Source organism: Vipera ursinii (genome assembly GCF_947247035.1).
Source record: "Vipera ursinii genome assembly, chromosome: 3".
NCBI classification, from domain to species: domain Eukaryota; kingdom Metazoa; phylum Chordata; class Lepidosauria; order Squamata; family Viperidae; genus Vipera; species Vipera ursinii.
Window position 1 is genome coordinate 197641489 of NC_139516.1, and position 20307 is coordinate 197661795.

Genomic DNA, 20307 nt, shown 5'->3' on the forward strand with positions numbered 1-20307 from the left:
ACAAATTCAATTTTATTTTAGAAAGAAACAAGGAAGATCTTGATGGGCAATCACCCTATTTCCCTACAAAGAGTTGTGGTCTTTAACATTTCTCCATATGCCCCCTAAAAAGTAGCTTTTCTAATTTTCAACAAGTCACTTCCAGGAGTGAAGATAAATATTCCAGTTATACAGTGTATAACTTATAGTGTGCTCACTACAGTAGGCTTGCACTACCAGCAAGCCAAAAGCTGATATTTAGACTACTTTAAATGGGCCATGTGCCTTCAAAGAAAAAAAAAAGAATTAAAATAGCTTATGGAGTAAGACCGTAATTGTTTATCAGTTCACTATTCATATTTTTGTCTGTTCTATTGAAAATAAGCAAGCATTGAAAACAGCCAGGAATAATGTCACCTATACTAACCAATCAGCAATTTTTATAGCTGGCTTTTGCTACAACTGTGTAGTAGAAACCACTGCATTTCTACAGAGTGCAATGAAAATGTTTTCAGATTGGCCAAGTTGCTACTTAAATGTCACATGTGTCTTCAATCATCGAACACAAGGGGTTCTTGCAACAAGACAGCAATCTTTATATCCATTAATTTCTTCTCTATTATTTAACATGCATCAAAGTAACAGAAATATAATCTTACTTGTCATTTGGGAGAGTAAGTGCAGCAAAGGAACATACGTGCTCTCATTCTACTACTTCTACAAGTGAACAGTCAAAACAGCCACAACAATATCCATGTGAGTTAGCAAGCCAACTTTGCTACTGAAGCAATGCACATGGCGAGTCACGCAAGGTATAATCTCAATGCAAGATACCTGAAACATTCCCATAACACACCAAATCTGCTAGAATGTCTGTGTGGAGATTATGTATGGATTGCGCATACTGTAAAACAGAATATCATTCCGTGTATCACTAACACAAAATATTTCTATGTTCCTATTGGGGGGGGGGATAGGGAAAAGGGATATCAGTGAACATTTGAGTGTGCAGAATTGGAACTATCGGTCCCATAAAAAACATCATGCAATCTGCATATATATTATATTTCATTGTTTGCCATGCTAAAAACAAAAGTAAATTAAACCAAACCCCAGAACCTTTAGTGAAGGTCACAGAGAGTTCCCTAATGGGAATATAAAGATTACGCACAGTGATGAAACTGGAAACAGTTTTCCGGTGTAAAAAAATCCACCAACTATTAGGTGGAAAGAGTTATATTGTTGGTTATATGCCGCACTGGGAATTCCATCAGCAAATCAGAGGTTATTCAGAACTTATCGTGCTAACCAGATCAGTTGGATTTGAGTCCAGTTCTTGGTGGCTGTTTTCTTCCGGCAGTGCCATTTCTTAGGTTTCTCTTTAAAAATTATTATTATCATTCTTTCAGATGGAAAAGTTCACTTCTATATCATCTGGCAGGAAAGCAGCTTTAGAGGTTGGTGGTGTTTATGGAGAACTCTCTGTCGAGGCTGTTAAAAGAGAGGGGAAAGGAGAAAGAGGAGTAAATACAAGCTGAGTTTGAATCAATTGCAATATTTCATAATTCAGACTGAGCAGACGGCTGATGATCCATTCCAACCAAAGTTCAGACCTGGATTAAAGCTTAAAAAAAAAAGAGCAAACCCCACTCCCTTCTAGCACTGATGATGTTACCTAGTTTGAGAATGAAACATCTTCAAGAAAACCACCAAGCTCAGAGAGCATCAAGGACGCCACAGCTTATGAGCTCCCAGATAATTATTTTTCACATTCTCCCCTATATCTCCTGACACTTTAGAAGGCAAAGTCTTCCTTGAATTAAGCACCATTCCTGGTGACCACCAATATGTCCATGTTATTTTTCTGGCACTTCTAACCTAATATCAGAGCTGGCATTTGCACATGGTTTCCAATTCAAGCACTTCCCCCACCCCCCCCAAGATCAGCCAGGTCCCACTGCCATCTGTTTTGACTTGAACATTATTCTCAATATTAATTGCATCAATTAATGCCTTGGATATCGATCACATCACATCACCCTGCCAACAAAAGTGTGTATAGTCAAGGCTATGGTCTTCCCAGTTGCAATGTGTGGCTGTGAAAGTTGGGCCATAAGAAAGGCTGAGTGCCAAAGAATTGAGGCCTTTGAACTATGGTGCTGGAGAAGACTCCTGCGAGTCCCTTGGACTGCAAGGCGATCAAACCGGTCAGTCCTAGAGGAGATCAACCCTGACTGTTCTTTAGAAGGCCAGATCCTGAAGCTAAAACTCAAATACTTTGGCCACCTAATGAGAAGGAAGGACTCACTGGAGAAGAGCCTAATGGGCAAGAGAAGAAGGGGATGACAGAGAATGAGGTGGCTGGATGGAGTCACTGAAGCAGTAGGCGTGAGCCTAAATGGACTCCAGAAGATGGTAGAGGACAGGAAGGCCTGGAGGAACATTGTCCATGGGGTCGCGATGGGTTGGACACAACTTCGCAGCTAACAACAACAACAAAATCGATCACATCAGAAGTATTTGGATAGATGTTCTAAAATTATTTCATCAAGGTTCTTCTTAATACAGCTTGGTACTTAATATTTTTTATGATCTCACATTACTTTCTGTGATCCTTGAAATCAACTCCTTTACTGAAGATCAGTGAAATGTTCTCACTGTCACATCCAGTCATTAATCATCCCAAATAATTCTTTTTTTTATTTCTCCTGGCCATATTTTATCCAGAGCCATATCATAAAAGCTAGAGCTTTCAAAGGATCACCAATGGATTCAAAGACAAAATGAACTGTTTCTTGTACTGTCTTCATGAACCAAACTTACTACTATATTTTTAAGTTATTCTTAGCTGCTTATTATTGAATATGCTTCACATTCTTGCTTGTACAACACTCAAGAGGACTTAAGAACAATTTTTTTTAAAAAAAAACAGAACATTAAAATCAATATTTTAGTCTACTTAACAATAATAAACTTGGCAAAGGGATTTGCTTCTGCCGCGATCTTAATTTATGTGATTTTTTCCCACTGATCTGCTATGTTCTCCCTTCTTTTATTCACCTGAGTGTAGATCTGCATCTTTCGCCAGCTTCTTCAGTTGTCATTTTCTTTCCACTTAAAGAATTCATTAAAATTGATGCTTCACTGCTATTTTATTGGAATTTCCATGTACTCCATTTTTATTAGGGTTGTAGTACTTATCTCAGTGTAGGCTACTCTGCTTGATGTTCTAAAAGCCATCAGTTTCTGCTTGAATTATGAATTCCCTTAATTATTTCCCATTTGTTCTTCCTCTTAAAACATTTCTGCCAATATTCAATTGGAATTTAAGCCCAAGAGATCTAGATCTGCCTTTGGGAACAATGACAAACAAATTCTGACCCTCTTTAATATGATGATCCTAAAAATGCCCTCTAACTAAGTGTTAGCAATAACCAACTTAGCATGTTGTGTGAATTCATTTGTATGTTGTATGAATACAGCTTTTTAAAATTTGAAGGCAATGGCAAATCGCATCTGTACTTTTACTAAGAAAACTACGGTATATGGACGTGGACGTGTCCATTGTCATGGAAAAACCCAGTGAAAAAGACAAGAGACAGCAACACAAAACAATATTCTTACTTTAAGATTCAGAACTTTATTTCACCAGTAATTTGGAACACACATATGAACATCACTTAAGTTAAAAACTCATTGCAATGAGGTCCAATGACCTCATAGCAGTTCCAATAAGGACAGATATAGGCTAGTGGCAAATCAACCAGCCCCAGTGCCAATCTCTTCTACCCTGTCCTAAATCCTCAGACAGATGGTCAGCAATCTTATACTTTCTGCTGACTGTCAGCTGACCCTTTACTGAACATAACTTTCCACATACTCATGTACATTGGAACCCATATTCATCAGGACAAGAAGCAACAGATGGAAACTAGTCAAGGAGAAAAGCAACCTAGAACTAAGGAGAAACTTCCTGACAGTCAGAACAATTAACCAGTGGAACAACCTGCCTCCAGAGGTGGTGAATGCTCCAACACTAGAAGTTTTTAAGAAGAGACTGGACAGCCACTTGCCTGAAATGGTATAAGGTTTCCTGACTGAGCAGGGGGTTGGACTAGATGACCTCCAAGGTCCCTTCCAACTTCTTCTTCTTCTTCTTCTTCTTCTTCTTCTTCTTCTTCTTCTTCTTCTTCTTCTTCTTCTTCTTCTTCTTCTTCTTCTTCTTATTATTATTATTATTATTATTATTATTATTATTATTATTATTATTATTATCTTTCAGTTCCCTATTTCTAACAGTTCCAGTCCTAATGTTCTAAATATATTTGAAACAAGCAAGCTTAGCAAAATCATATTAAGTAAAATACAGTTACAGTTTAGATTACAAATAGTTCCTTCAGATTATAAAACTGAGCATAGCACAAACTTTGGTTCAATACTTTTCCATGAGGCCTGATTTAGTTCACCTAGGTTTAAACCTTGCATAGAAGAACAATAGCCAATATTTTTGTTTTTCACACCAAGAAGTCATCAAGAGTCAAGGTCAGCTCTTTTTTTGTAATCCACTTCTACAAAATAAAAACATGCAGAGGTTTTTTTTTAATGAATTAAAAAGATAATCCCAGTAAAAACTTTTTTTAAAGTGAAGTAGAATTCGCCATAAATAAAACTCACTTCCTTATAGGTGGTAAGTATAATCATATCCCTGTTGAATATACAGTAGAGGTGACAAATAGATTTAAGGAATTAGATCTGATAGACAGAGTGCCTGAAGAACTATGGACAGAGGTTCGCAACATTGTACAACAGGTAGCAACCAAAACCATCCCAAAGAAAAAGAAATGCAAGAAAGCAAAATGGCTGTCTGAGGAAGCTTTGCAAACAGCTGAGGAAAGGAGGGAAGCGAAAGGCAAGGGAGAAAAAGAAAGATATGCCCAATTAAATGCAGAATTCCAAAGAATAGCTAGAAGAGATAAGAATGCCTTCTTAAATGAACAATCCAAGAAATAGAAGAAAACAATAGAATAGGGAGGACCAGAGATCTTTTCAAGAAAATTAGAGAGATGAAAGGAACGTTTCATGCAAAAATGGGCATGATAAAGGACCAAAATGGCAGGGACCTAACAGAGGCAGAAGAGATTAAGAAGAGGTGGCAAAATTACACAGAAGAACTATACAAGAATGAGCTTAACATCCCTGACAATCACAATGAGGTAGTCACTGACCTCGAGCCAGACATCCTAGAATGTGAAGTGAAGTGGGCCTTAGAAAAGCTGAGCAACAACAAAGCTAGTGGAGGTGACAGTATTCCAGCTGAGCTATTCAAAATTTTAAAAGACGATGCAGTAAAAGTGCTACACTCAATTTGCCAACAAATTTGGAAAACTCAACAGTGGCCACAGGATTGGAAAAGATCAGTTTACATTCCAATTCCAAAGAAAGGCAGTGCCAAAGAATGTTCAAACTATCGCACCATTGCACTCATTTCTCATGCTAGTAAAGTTATGCTTAAAATTCTACAAGCTAGACTCCAGCAGTATGTGGATCGAGAACTACCAGAAGTACAGGCAGGATTTCGAAGAGGCAGAGGAACTAGAGATCAAATTCCTAACATACGCTGGATCATGGAGAAAGCTAGAGAGTTCCAGAAAAACATCTACTTCTGCTTCATTGACTATGCTAAAGCCTTTGATTGTGTGGATCATAACAAACTCTGGCAAGTCCTTAAAGAGATGGGCATACCAGACCATCTTATTTGTCTCTTGAGAAACCTATATGCGGGCCAAGAAGCAACAGTGAGAACTGGACACGGAACCACTGATTGGTTCAAAATTGGGAAAGGAGTCCGGCAAGGCTGTATACTGTCGCCCTGCCTATTTAATTTATATGCAGAGCACATCATGAGAAAGGCAGGGCTAGATGAATCAAAAGTTGGAATTAAGATTGATGGAAGAAACATCAACAACCTAAGATATGCAGATGACACCACTCTAATGGCAGAAAGTGAAGAGGAACTAAAGAGCCTCTTGTTGCGAGTGAAGAAGGAGAGTGCAAAAGTTGGGTTGAAACTAAACATTAAGAAAACCAAGATCATGGCATCTGGCCCTCTCAATTCCTGGCAAATAGATGGGGAAGAAATGGAGGTAGTGACAGATTTTATTTTCCTGGGCTCCAAGATCACTGCAGATGGGGACTGTAGCCAAGAAATTAAAAGACGCTTGCTCCTGGGGAGGAAAGCCATGACAAATCTAGACAGCATACTAAAAAGCAGAGACATCACTCTGTCAACAAAAGTGCGTATAGTCAAGGCTATGGTCTTCCCAGTTGCAATGTATGGCAGTGAAAGCTGGACCATAAGAAAGGCTGAGCGCCAAAGAATTGAAGCCTTTGAACTATGGTGCTGGAGAAGACTCCTGTGAGTCCCTTGGACTGCAAGGCGATCAAACCGGTCAGTCCTAGAGGAGATCAACCCTGACTGCTCTTTAGAAGGCCAGATTCTGAAGCTAAAACTCAAATACTTTGGCCATCTAATGAGAAGGAAGGACTCACTGGAGAAGAGCCTAATGCTGGGAAAGATTGAGGGCAATAGAAGAAGGGGACGACAAAGAATGAGGTGGCTGGATGGAGTCACTGAAGCAGTAGGTGTGAGCTTGAATGGACTCCGGAGGATGGTGGAGGAGAGGAAGGCCTGGAGGAACGTTGTCCATAGGGTCGCGATGGGTCGGACACGACTTCGCAACTAACAACAACAATAATCTAAGTATAACCCTAGAAGTGGCATCTTTGCTTCTCTCTATTAACTTATTTTCCAAAGCAGCAGAAGGCAAAATAAGAAACAATGGATAGAAACTAAGGAGAGAAGAAATCTAGAACTGAGGAGAAATTTCCTAACAGTGAGAACAATTAACCAGAGGAACGGCTCACCTATGGGTGCTACATCACCGGAGGCTTTTAGGAAGAGACTGGACAGTCACTTGTCTGGGTTGGCTCAGCTGGCTCAGGAATTCTGGGAGTTGAAGTCCATGAGTCGTAAAAGAGCTGAGGTTGTCTACCCCTGGTGTAGGGTCTCCTGCTTGTGCAAGAGGTTGGACTAGAAGACCTTCAAGGTCCCTTCTAACTCTGTTATTCTAACATAAAATCCGCCATTCATTGAATGCTATTCTTCTAAGCTGTTAGACAAATAGACAGAAAAGACTTGGGAGATGATATATTCTCCCCACTGATTTTGAGTAAGAAGCAGATGCCATTCAGTTATTTCAAAGGGCAAATTGTCCCAGACAAGTTAATGAGGCACTAACTCTGCTGCAAGAAAACCTTGAAAAAGCCCTAATCAGGAAAGGATGAAGTGTTCTCTCTGCAAGCATTCTGTGAGGCATATCAAGAAATCTGGGAACATTCCTTGAGGCATATCAAATCCATTGTCCCTATCCTGACTTTTAAACGTTGGATATTTTTTTCTTCTCAGAATGAAAAGAAACAAGCCATATCCTTGTAATTTCCAAGGATCCTTTTCTAACTGGGTTCTCCAAACAAGACACAAACAAAAAAGGTTCCTTCAAGTAATTCCAGGATGTCAGCCTTTGGAGCGTTACCCTCTTCTCTTTTGCCATTTCGTTTTTTGGAAAACTCAACAAAGAGGCATGTTATTCATTGGTGGAGCATGTCCGATGATGGCTAAAATAAGGGCAGCTGCCACTTTTAGACCACATTTACAGTATATATACACAAATATATAGGGACGTGGTGGCTCAGTGGGTTAGGACACTGAGCTTGTTGATCAGAAGGTCGGCAGTTTGGCGGGTCGAATCCCAAGTGCCGCGTAGCAGAGTGAGTGCCTGTTACTCGTCCCAGCTTTTGCCAACCTAGCAGTTCGAAAGCACATAAAAATGCAAGTAGAAAAATAGGGACCACTGCGGTGGGAAGGTAACAGCGTTCCGTGCGCCTTTGGCGTCTAGTCATGCCGGCCACATGACCACGGAGACGTCCTCGGACAAGCGCTGGCTCTTCGGCTTTGAAACGGAGATGAGCACCAGCCCCTAGAGTTGGAAACGACTAGCACACATGTGCGGGGGAAACCTTTACCTTTACCTAAACACCGACACTTCCCTTTGCTTCTGCAACTCCCCCTCATCCAGCAAGAAATGTACTAAAAATTGTAATTAGACGCTCCGTCTAAAAGTGTTCTTCCGATACTGTGCTTGATAAGAAATCACTGATAAATAAAATATACACTAAAAAAGCCGTGGATCCCAGCCTGCCAATTGGAGCTCAGCAGGAACAGTATTAAGAGAGTTACTGCTTCAGGCAAAAGTGGCTGACTGCCAAGATGCCATCCAGGGAAAAAGTAAAAGCAAGAATGGTTCCATGTTTCAACAATTTCCCGTGGGTTACATTAAGGTTGAGGTTCTTCTTGATTCTGATTTTCACTGAACAGTGGAAAGTCAGCAGGAGAAGGCTGCTCAAAGCTTCCTGCATTAAGAACACCCTGCCAAGCAAGTACAATTTGTATACCTCCCGTGTGCAAATTGAGACATCACCCTATGCATTTTTAATCTGACAAAGCAATTCTCTAATAAGCAGCATCAATGCCTAAGTTCAAAGGTGGTTGTGAACAGCTCAGCACTGGACAGGGAAGCAGTATGAAAATGAAACAAAAATATTTATTGGAGCAGTTCAAAGTGTTATATCCCAGAGAGAGACTGTAGGTATCTGTAGGTGGTTGGTAGGTTCAACAGAATAGTAACTTGACTTACCGTGATGTATCTTACGTGCCACAGGAAAGTAGACCTGACAGAAAAGGGTTATTTCCACATCTTCTAATTAGAAAGCAAAGCTTAAGGCCTCTTATTATTTCATGGAGGATACCCCTTCCCTTCAGCCATCTGCATTGACTTCAGCTGAGAAGTTCAACTGTTGTTTTATAGTATTTTAAATGATTATAAGAAAGCTTGCACATGGATTGGAAGAATAATGTTTAATGGTTGCGGATCAAGCTGACCTGGATAGGCTATACTGCAGCAGTATTTCCAGGGTGGATCAATCAAATGGTTTATAGCATTGGCTGTAGCCCCTTGCAATCAAAATCTGATCAAAAGAATCAATTTTCCTATATTGTAACATTTTATAATGGTAGATTTGCCCAGCTAACCTAAAATGGTACGGATGTCATTAAAACTATCAATGCACCTGTTCCCTTTGCAGAGTGTACTATGAACAAGAAAAGGGATGACTATTCACCTGATAATTGTAGGGAAGGAAACACATCTCTCCTGATTCCTCGTTTTGTGTGAGACAAAAAAATGATTACATCTTTGCTATCTCATCGAGACAGATTCTCAGAGCCCCACACACATCTAGTTTGAACCAGATGAACTGAATCAGCCGTCAAAAGGCACATAGAGATAAAGAACATTTACACACCGTTCAAAAGAGACAATTAAAAAAAGCTAAAAAAAAGTAACAAAAAGACCAGAACACTTCTTCACCAACAATCAACACCCAAGTAAACAGGAATTAGGACCAGGTGTAATACCAGACAAACAATGAGAAGCAGTAAATAGTACTCTAATCAAAGATCTATCAACTCAGAAAACAAGCAGTAAACAACAGCCTAAGCAAGACACTATGAAGGAGAAAACAACAATAACAGGGCAAACGACTGAATATAAACAGAGAGGAAACTCCACTCTGTTTCAGCACTGAAGATGTTACCTAGCCTGGTAATGAAACGTCTGTAAGCAAACAAGCTCAGAGACCAGCAAGGACCCCACAGTTCAACTCTGAGCTATGTGTATTTTCTTCTGTTGAAACCTTGTCTGATCTGAACATCTGGAGAATTAATCCCAGGCTTCTTTGAACTTTTTATTTTGGCACTTTACATTTCTGGCTGCCTGATTTATATTTTTAGCAAGACATTGTGAGTATGGATAGAAAAGTGCCATGTAGTTTCTTTCACAGATTGATATCTATTGTAATATGTTGCTTTGTCCCTTTCCTCTTACCATACATACATCAAGGGATTCTGGAACTTTTCTTGTGATAGCATGTTACATATGGGAAGCATCAATCTATCAAATTACAAATTTGAATGTACAGATACATTTTGTGGATATTCAACCAAGCCATCTTCAACTCCTGAAAAAAAGTAGGATTAATTAAAGATATTGAAATAAGAGAGCATATTAGGATGGGGGCATGATGGCTCATAGGTTAAAGACTCTGAGCCTGTCAGCTGGGAAACTGACAGCCCAGGTTCGAGATTGAGTATCGTGCAATGGGATGAGCTCCCATTACTTGTCTTGGCTCCTGTCCACCTAGCAGTTCGAAATCATGCAAATGCAAGTAGATAAATGGGTACCACTTTGGTAGGAAGGTAACAGTGTTCCATGTACCTTTGGTGTATAGCCATGCTAATCACATGGCCAGGAAAATGTCTTTGGACAACGCCGGCTCCTTCGGCCAAGAAACAGAGATGAGCACTATCCCCATAACTGGACAGGGGAAACCTTTACCTTTAATACATCAGGTGTATTAGAGAAATACAAATCAGTGGATCATTGAACAAAGCAACCCAGAGTTCTCAGTCAAGCACAAATAACCAGTCTCAAATGATCCTGCACCAGCACAATACAGTCGTTGCCCATCTCAGTTCCCACAGACAACCCATAAGGATACCATGCTTGACTGTATTGAACTCAAACTTAGACTAAAGTAAAGTCATGCTGACTGGGGAATTCTGGGAGTTGAAGTCCGTGTGTCTTAAAGCTGCCAAGGTTGAAAAACACTAGTTGCAACACTCAATTAAAGCTAATATGGATAAGATCTTGAACGCTGCCTGCTGGGAGGAATAAGTAGCCCTGTAGAAGATGGGCCAGAATGGAACAGGATTAATCCATCTGCATAGGCCAGGGGTGTCAAACTCAATTTCATTGAGGGCCGCATCAGCATTGCGATTGCCCTCAAGGGGCCAGGTGGGTGTGGCCAGGGTAGGCGTGGCTAGAGTGTGTATGGCCTACTGGGTGGGCGTGGCCAGCTCTACATCATTCGCATCAAGGGTGCCTATGGGGGCCTGGGCAGGAGTGGGACAGATCTGAGGGTCTCTGGCAGAAGGAGGGTCTCTGGGCCAGGGCCAAAGCAGTGGGGGCCGTTCCCTCCCTGTTTCCAGGATGGCTTTGCGGGCCGCATGAAACCACTTCACGGGCCGGATCTGGCCCCCGGGCCTTGTGTTTGACATGTCTGGCATAGGCTCATACCTGTTACCCAGGACCCAGTGTTCAGAGCACATGTAGACCAGATGTCACCCTTAATTTCTCAATTTTTTGTTTTTCATTGGGGTGGAATGGACATGACAAGATCAGTCACCAGACACTGACTTCTTTCTGTATATGTTGATTCAGCAGGACTGCCCTGTTTTCCCAGGAATTTGAGATAAATATGAAACTTTTTGTTTTGTAATGAGAATTACAACACTCAGAAACTCTGAGCACCCTCAGGGATGGGAAAGAGAAGCATAATTTTTTTCTCCTTTAATTGCCAGATTCTTTACAGGAATTGCTTTCATTTTGCAAGAAGTTCACAGATTTCTGATAGTGCCATGCCCGTGTTTTCAAAATCACATCCTAAATAATAAGAGGTTCAAATTCTCAATAAATTGGTTCTCCTACTTTTTGCAGATTCTTGATTCTGCCAGAACTGCAGATAACAAGATCATAGATCATAAAGGGGGGAGAGAGAGAGAGAGAGAGAGAGAGAGAGAGAGAGAGAGAGAGAGAGAGAGAGAGAGAGAGAGAGAGAGAGAGAGAGAGAGAGAGAGAGAGAAGATGAGGGAAAAAGAGAGATTAATGCAGTTTCCCAACCTCAGCAACTTTTAGAAGTGTGGACTTCAGTTCCCAAAATTCCCCAGCCAGCACTGGGAAATTGCACTAGCTGGCAGTTGTAGTCCATGCATCTGCAAGTTGCTAAGGTTGGGAAACATTGGATTATGGTGTTCTCTTTTGCCTTAGCAAAAAAAACAACAACAACTGTTCAGCCTCAATAATCCTGATGCAAAGGTACCCTGAACGTCTACATTTGAAAACAGTTGCCTATTTTGCATGTGGTAGTGGCAGAATCCTGAACTAAGGAGGAATTTCCTGACAGTGAGAACAATTAATCAATGGAACCTGTTTGTCGCCCAGAGTTGTGGCTACTCCATTGCTGGAGATCTTCAAGAAAAGATTGTCAGCCATTTGTCTGAGATGCTTTAGGCAGTGGGTTGAGCCAGAAGACCTCTGAGGTCACTCCTAGCCCTGTGATTCTATCAACCATTGTCCATAAGCCACTGTCATCCCCCTATCTAGCACACTTTTCTTGTATGCAAGAGCCAGGCAATCTAACCTTAAATTCTGAGTTCAGGCTTTTTGGGCTGTATGAAAGTCCTGGCAGATGTTCTCAGCAAGTTGCCTTTTCTAAAGATGAGCAAAGTTTATTGCAGCTACTATATGATCCACAACTGGTTTGCCTGAAAAAAACATCAAAATGGAAATTTACTAATGCAAATGAAATACTCTACGCACTATCCTCAAGTAACAGAATAATAGAATAACAGAGTTGGAAGGGACCTTGGAGGTCTTCTAGTCCAACCTGCTGCTCAACCAGGAAACCCTATACCATTTCAGACAAACAGTTGTCTAATCTAAAAGATTCCCTAAAAGAACACAAATGACCAGCTGTCTGCAAAGAATATAAATCCTTCTATTCCCCACCATCTAGTCAGAGCTGAAGAAGGTTCTTGGATGAGAAGCAAAATGTCTTCAAAGAGAGAAACAAGAAAATCCAGTTGCCTCCTGAAAAAGCACCTTTGGGTTGTCCAATCTCTTCTTAAAAACCTCCAGTGTTGGAGCATCCACAACTTCTGGAGTCAAGTCATTCCACTGATTAATTGTTCTCACTGTCAGGAAATTTCTCCTTAGTTCTAGGTTGCTTCTCTCCTTGATTAGTTCCCATCCATTGCTTCTTGTCCTGCCTTCAGCTGCTTTGGAAAATAGGTTGACCTCCCTCTTCCTTGTGGCAGCTCTTTAGATAGTAAAACAGAGCAACACACAACTCACAATCCTAATTACCCTTACAAAAAACACTTTTTGATTATTTTAACAAGATAAGGCTAAGAGAGATGGGAGAGAAGGGACAGGAAACAGAGACAGAATGGCTTGACCTTTTTGCAGAGACCACTGTCTGCTTTTTCAGCCCCCTACTTAGAGATTGCTACTGTAAGACTTACATTTTTGTATTCATAACCAGGATACAAATTAAAATTTAATTTTAACATACTCTGATGGCAGAATGGTATGGAATGAAGAAAAGGAGATTTATAGCTTAATAGGACAGTAGTATTAGAATGCATCCTGGTGCCATCTTTAAGCTGCCACCCAAAATTAATTACTTAGATACAATGTTCACTGTGCATAAAAGTATTGTAATATTTATTCAGCTTATGGTGATGCATGTAACTGATGCTGTGGTATCACCTCTACCAAAGCTTGTGCCAGCATGATATGCTTCTTAGAACATGGGCAGTAAAATTCTATTCATCAATCAGAACAGAGTTGAAAATAACCTAGGAGGTCTTCTAGTCCAACCCCTTGCCCCCTACCATTTCAGATAGGTGGCTGTCCAATCTTTTCTTAAAAACCTCCAGTGATGAAGCACCTGCAACTTCTGGAGGCAAGCTATTCCACTAGTTAATTGTCCTCACTGTTAGGAAGTTTTGCCTTAATTCCAGGTTGCTTCTCTCTTTGATCAGTTTCCAACCATTGTTTCTTGTCCTGCCTTCTGATGCTTTGGAAAATAAGTTGAACTCCTCTTCATTGTGGCAGCCCCTCAAATACTGGAATACTGCTATTATGTCACCCCTAATCCTTCTTTTCTCTGGACTGGCCATACCCAATTCCTGCAACTGTTCTTCATATGTTTTTGTCTCCAGGCTCTTAATCATCTTAGTTGCTCATCTTTGCACTTTTTCCAGAGACTCAACATCTTTTTTGGTAATGTGGTGTGTCTAACCAGAATTGTATCCCACAATGTGATCAGAGCTTACACTCTAGTAAATGAGCCCATTACAGTGCCAAACTAAAGTGCTAAAAGATTCTTTTTGGAAGAGATGGGAGACCATTTTCAAATGGCAGATATTCTATAATGCAAATCAGATGTAATATGTGGATTTTCCTGTTAGTGCTCAAATTCCATAGCCTGAAGTGGCTAGCATTACTTCTTTGGCTCAAACTGAAGAATGTAGAAATGAATTGGCAGAATGATAGAGGAGAACAAAGAGCCCCAGAGAAGAGGAAGTCTTGTCACTTGTCGCACAATTCCTTTTACCCATTTCTATTGTAGAAAACAGCAGATGTTCAAAGAAATAGCAGTTCAGTGCAAATGGCAGCCAAATGTTTCTCTCGAAAGATCAGCATCAGCTTTTGAAATTGATTCACTGCCAACCGCTGCTATCTTAGGAAGGTCCTTGTTCTTCTCAACTCAGCACCTTCTTGAGAACATTGTGAACTTTATGGCTTGCTTGGTTTTAAGCCATATTACATATTTAAGATGTAACATCCAACCAACCATTGCTTTTTGCAAAACACGGCCAGTGACTTAGTACATGGTGTGAGCCCAACTAATTATGCTTTATCCAACAAACTACAGTTCAGCAAACCGCAGCTTAGCATAGAGGGTGTGCCGGCACACAGTGCTATTGTACTGACGATTGTATCTTAATGACTAGCTTGCATGAAATGCTATCCTGTGAAAAACAGGCTGCCAGACATGTGATGCATCTGAAAATGGGGAGTGTCTACAATTCGAGAAGAGATGTTAGTAGTCAAGAATCGCCTCCAGTTAGCAAGCTCTTCCAGGAAAGGTGTGGTTGAGAAGGACTATGTGTAGGATGTTCCCACTCAATTTACTTATTTGTTAGATTCATATCTTACCTTTCCCCAGGGATCTTCAAGCAGCCTACATAATACTTTCTCCTCCTATTTTCCTTGTTGATAATAGTCCTCAGTAGGGTGGGTGGAGAGAACAGGTGGTAACCAAGGTAGAAAATAAAACATAACTTCTTTCACTCTGATAAAACTTGTCTTTCAGACATATCATGACATGGTAATAATGCCAATAAATGATTATATATATATATGCATTCAATATGCATTCAATTAAATGATTAAGTATTTGAGTCCATTTACATAACAAGAAGTAGAAATGGAAAATTCCTGATAGAAATGACTATGTGCAAATCAAATGTCTAAATTGATTGAAATGTATTGATTGTGGGTGGACTTGAACCTGATCTTCCTGTTCCCAGACTAACAGGTTAATCAATACTTGCACTAGTTCCTTATCTACTCTTTATTACTTAGATGGATGGATTCTTCATTAGATGGTAGGAAGCAAGGTAACTGCAGATCGGAAAGCATAATGTTGAAATAAACTCTGCATGTCAAAAAAGCACCACAATCATTTCTAACTTTTTGAAAGTCAACCTTACAGCAGAGACTCAATTCAGCTCTTCATCCTAGCAAGAATGTCTAGGAACAAAAACTCTTGAGACTACACAGGGCACAACCATACTGAATGCAAAGTTGGCATGTACAATTAATATGAATGACAACATACAGGAATTATTGAGTCTGTCATCTGTACTTCGATAACTGTCTGGTTTGGTATAGCAACTAAACAGGACAGGTTCATATTCCAACAGAATAAACAATTGCAACCAGCCTGCCTTCTATAGAAGACCTGTATATTGTGTGGGTCAGAAGGAGGACTGAGAAGATATTTGCAGACTCCTCACATCCTGGACATAAAGTGTTACAATTCCTTCCCTTAGGACACCATTACAGGGTGTTGCATGCCAAAACAACTAGACACAGGGACAGTTTTTCCCCACCCATGCCATCACTCTGCTAAACACTTGATTCTCACAGTATTGTTTTATGTCTAAGTATATTTATCATATCACATGGCTGTATTATTATTATTATTATTATTATTATTATTATTATTATTATTATCCTTCTCATCTTATTGGTATCATTATTATTGATGATATTAAGATTATTCCCATCTTATTGGTATCATTATTATGATTATTATTACCCTCTTGCTTCACATATACATTGAGAGCTTCTGCAACGGAGACAAACTTCTTGTGTGTCCAATTACACTTGGCCAAATAAAGTATTTTCAAATTTGGGATCTAAAATTGAGAATAGAGCTGGAAGGGACCTTGGAGGTCTTCTAGTCCAACCCCCTCCTCAAGCAGGAATCCCTATATCATTTCAGACAAGTAGATGTCCCGTCTTTTCTTAAAGACCTCCAGTGGTGAAGCACCTACAACTTCTGAAGGCAGGCTGATCCACTGGTTAATTTTTCTCATTGTTAGGAAGTTTTTCCTTAATTCCAGGTTGCTTCTCTCCTTGATTAGTTTCCATCCGTTGATTCTTGTCCTGCCCTCTGGTGCTTTGGAAAATAAGTTGAACTCCTCTTCTTTGTGGCAGCCCTTCAAATACTGGAATACTGCTATCAATAGAACATTCTATTCTATTCAAAGTTATTTAATATTATTCAATTTATGAAGATGAAAATTAAATCTCAGATCTTATTGCTTTTAGATGATGATGAACAAATCAGGAACATAGGAAAGAATTTTGCCTGCGTTCTTTATATTTATGGAAATAGCTGGGTCTTCTGTATGAGAAGTTTAATTCCCCAGAAGCCTTCTGAGGAAAAAAAAAAACCTGCTGACTTTGCCATCACGCGGTTAAAGGCCTTTGTGCTCAGCAAACATATTGCAGCAAACAATACTTTCTGGAACAGAGAATGGGTTGGGCATTCTTTAAGGAAGAGCATTAATTTATTGTACATGTTAAGGCTTTCACTCTGTTTTAACTTTTATGTGCATGACAAAGAACAAAGAGCAATGGTTTAAATGCTTGTGAACTGCTAGCTGTGCCATTTATTCTCAGTCAATTTCACACCCCTTCCATAACACCAGCGGGATACTTATTTTGAAATCATCGGCTTCCTTTAAGCTGCTCTGTGATTTTTACATTAAAAACAAAGCAAACTTCTAAATTATGGAAGTGCAAATCCTCCTTATATTTATAATATGCGATTATTATTTGGGGGGGGATATGAAAATGGCTCAGGGTGATGAGAGAAATGGTGGCAGATCTCATCACTGGCAGGTAATAGGTGAAGTGAATTGAATTATCTTCACTCCAACAACGAGCTGACTTCACAACAGTGAAATACTCAATCCACATAACTTCCATTCTCAGATATTTATTGTTTTGCCAAGCTCAAGTACTTGAAAAGAATGCCCTTGGTTTAATCAACATGTTGAACTATAGGGATTAATTTTGCTGCGTATGTTATGTAAACCAGGATCAAAATTGTCCATTTAGGGCTTTTATACTGTGCAACTTGTGGCTTATTCTTTCTTGCACCAACAGCCATTTGTAGTATGCAATTCATTAACCTTACTGTAGTTGGTCCACTGACTATGGTTTAAGAATTAACATACTAGGTCGTAATGCAGTTTGGTATGTGATGCCATTCATTAAGGCTTAGCAATGATGTGAACAATGGCCACTGGTGACACATGCTGGGATCTGTAGTTCAATAGTACTTGGAATGCTATATAGATCAAACCAACTCCCCCAAAATGCTAGAGAATTCCTGGAAGGTGGACACTCAGACAAATCAGCCATCAACAGGCACATAGAGATAAACAACATCTACTCAAAATCCATTCAAAGGAGACAATAAAAAAGCCAAAAAGGAAACAAAAAGACTAAAACAGCTCCTTACCAGTAATCAACACCCAGATGAATAGAGATTAACACTAAGATTAATATTAGACTAACAATCAAACAGTAAGCAATACCCTAATCAAGGAACTGCCAAACAAGCTAACAGAAAACAGCTCAATCAAGGAACCGCCAAGGCCACTCTTACCAACACTGACGGGGAAGCCATTAGTGCAGGGGTCTTCAAACTTGGCCCTTTTATGACTTGTGGACTTCAGCTCCCAGAATTTTTCAGCCAGGCACCCTTGCCAGAATTCTGCTTGCCAGAAAGGTAGAATTATCATTTTTAACATCTGGTTGCTTGTTATTTGATTCCTGAAAACTCTACAGGGGTGGGGAACGATGGCCCTTTTATGACTTGTGGACTTCAACTCCCAGAATTCTAATGAGCTTTATTTCTCCAAAGATTATGAAAGGGTTCTAACTAACTTGGAGACTTCAACTCCCAGAATTCCTGAAGTCCACAAATCATAAAAGGGCCAAGTTTGAAGACCCCTGCATTAGTGTATAAAATGAGAGCCAACTCCACTCCCTGCTAGCACTGATGATCTTATTGCTAAATTTGATTGCTAAACCAGCCAGTTGCTAAATGAGGACTAGGTAGAAAATTACAGTTTCCTCTGCCTTGATTCTGCCCCTAATGTATATTCCTCTGTAGAAGCCAGATGCACACCCTTAAATTGTTTCATCATCTTACATTTTGTCAACGGAGATTCAATGGATGTTTTCTGGCTAAGAATGGAATGGACAAATATTAATGTTTACCTGGAGCTCAGATTTAACAGATGTGTATATATCTTAGCTCCAGAAATTCAATTTATACAGCGAGGAAGTATGCTTAAATATAGTTAGGGCTTGAACAGAATGCTATGGTTGATAGCAATGGAAGAGAGACGATGGCAGTGATCCATCTGAGGTATTATTTCCTCTAAAATGTTAGGACATCTTTTTTAAAAAAAACAATCCTGAATTCTTCTGCATGTAAAAACAATTCTCTTTAAACAAGCCCTATTGTGGCTTAATTTTATTCACTGTTAGTTTTGGCACTCTGGATTTTTGTCTTTGTTTTTAGCTCGTAAATGGGCATTTAATGACTGCTTCTTGTTTTTATGTTTTTCGTCTTTTGAAAGCCACTCTAAGCCTCTCTCTGTGAATAATGCATACCCTTTGCATAAAAAGAAAAAAAAAGTCCGTAACAGGCTGTTCTAGATCTGTCCTTGTACTGTAAAAGATATTCAAAAAGACCCCGCTTTAACTTTAAATACTTAAAGAGTTGATTGCAGAAGCAGTTTAGACTGTTTCTAATTTGTAAAAATCCCGTTTAATTTCTGCTTGGAATGGCTATTTTTATTTTCAGCTTTTTGTTGTTTATTTCATTATCTAGAACAGTTATTTCTCAACCTTGGCAACATGAAGATGGGTGGACTTCAATTCCCAGAATTCCCCAGCCAGCATGTTGGCTGGGGAATTTTGGGAGTTGAAGTCCACCCATTTTCAAGTTGCTAAGACTGTATTCGCGCGAGTCCAATTTTTCCCACCTTGCATCCTCAGAAATGTAGCAGTGTCAGATACATCACTCAAAATAATATCAGTAGATACCACTAAGCTTTTATTTTCCAAGAAGGAAAGAAATTGCAGTTTGATATGGCTCATTAAGTAGAGCCTCTTTCATTGCTACTAATGGCTACAAATGCTCTTTTTCAATTGCTGAACTCAGAATGAGCAAACAAAGCAGGGCTAATGCATCACAAAAGAGAGTTTTGTTCGGCTGTTTTGACAGCTGTAGTTTGAATCATAGTACAAGAGCCGCAAATGGTATCCCATAATCTACACTGTTGCAACAGCAATTAAATGGGATCAGAGCCAGACTTAAATTGATATTCTCTCTTCACCCAGAAGCAGGTAAGTGAAAGTTATTGTGGTGTGGAAAGGATGAGCTTATCAAAATTGGATCCTAATCCAGCTTGATCCACTGCTAAAAGGCTACCTTAGTGCCACTGAATTCACTTCCTCCTATTACACTGAAACCACTGACCAAGGTAATGTGCTAAATATCTTGGCGATCCAAGTGTAATGCAGAAAGCTATCTACCTGGGCTGCCAAAATGCAGAGGATTGCCAGATTGAAGCCCTTAAAGTTTTCTGTGTCTCTGCTGCCATCTGGTGATTATCTGGAGTTTTGCAGCCCAGATAAACTGCCGTAATAACAACAGTGATGACTCAGTTGCTTTTCCTGTTTTTCTCTGGCTTCTGAGCCCTCCTGAAGCCATAGTAAACCCAGCATTCATGCCAGACTAATTAAGTTAAACTCCTCTTTCCTATAACTGATGTGTTTCTTCCTGGATAAACTATTAACACTGGATAAAGAAAGATGCAGTACCAATAAAGGAGAATATTTGTAGCTCAGGGTTTAAATAAGAGGTCCCTGGTAGTGTCTCTGCTTGCTTATTTTCTTGCAGACATTTCATTATCCAAACCAGGTAACA

At 39.8% G+C, this 20307-nt stretch overlaps 1 protein-coding gene across 3 annotated transcripts in view; it reads right to left on the reverse strand.

Moving 5' to 3' along the window:
* Nucleotides 1–485: 485 nt before the first annotated feature.
* SAMD12 (sterile alpha motif domain containing 12) overlaps nucleotides 486–20307 on the reverse strand; it is a 272823-nt gene continuing 253001 nt past the window's right edge. For all 3 annotated transcript variants that reach the window (XM_083359832.1, XM_083359833.1, XM_083359831.1), the window contains one exon: nucleotides 486–1470. In XM_083359832.1, coding sequence (XP_083215958.1) covers nucleotides 1405–1470 — 66 coding nt within the window. In that variant the 3' untranslated portion in view covers nucleotides 486–1404. The remainder of the gene's footprint in view (nucleotides 1471–20307) is intronic.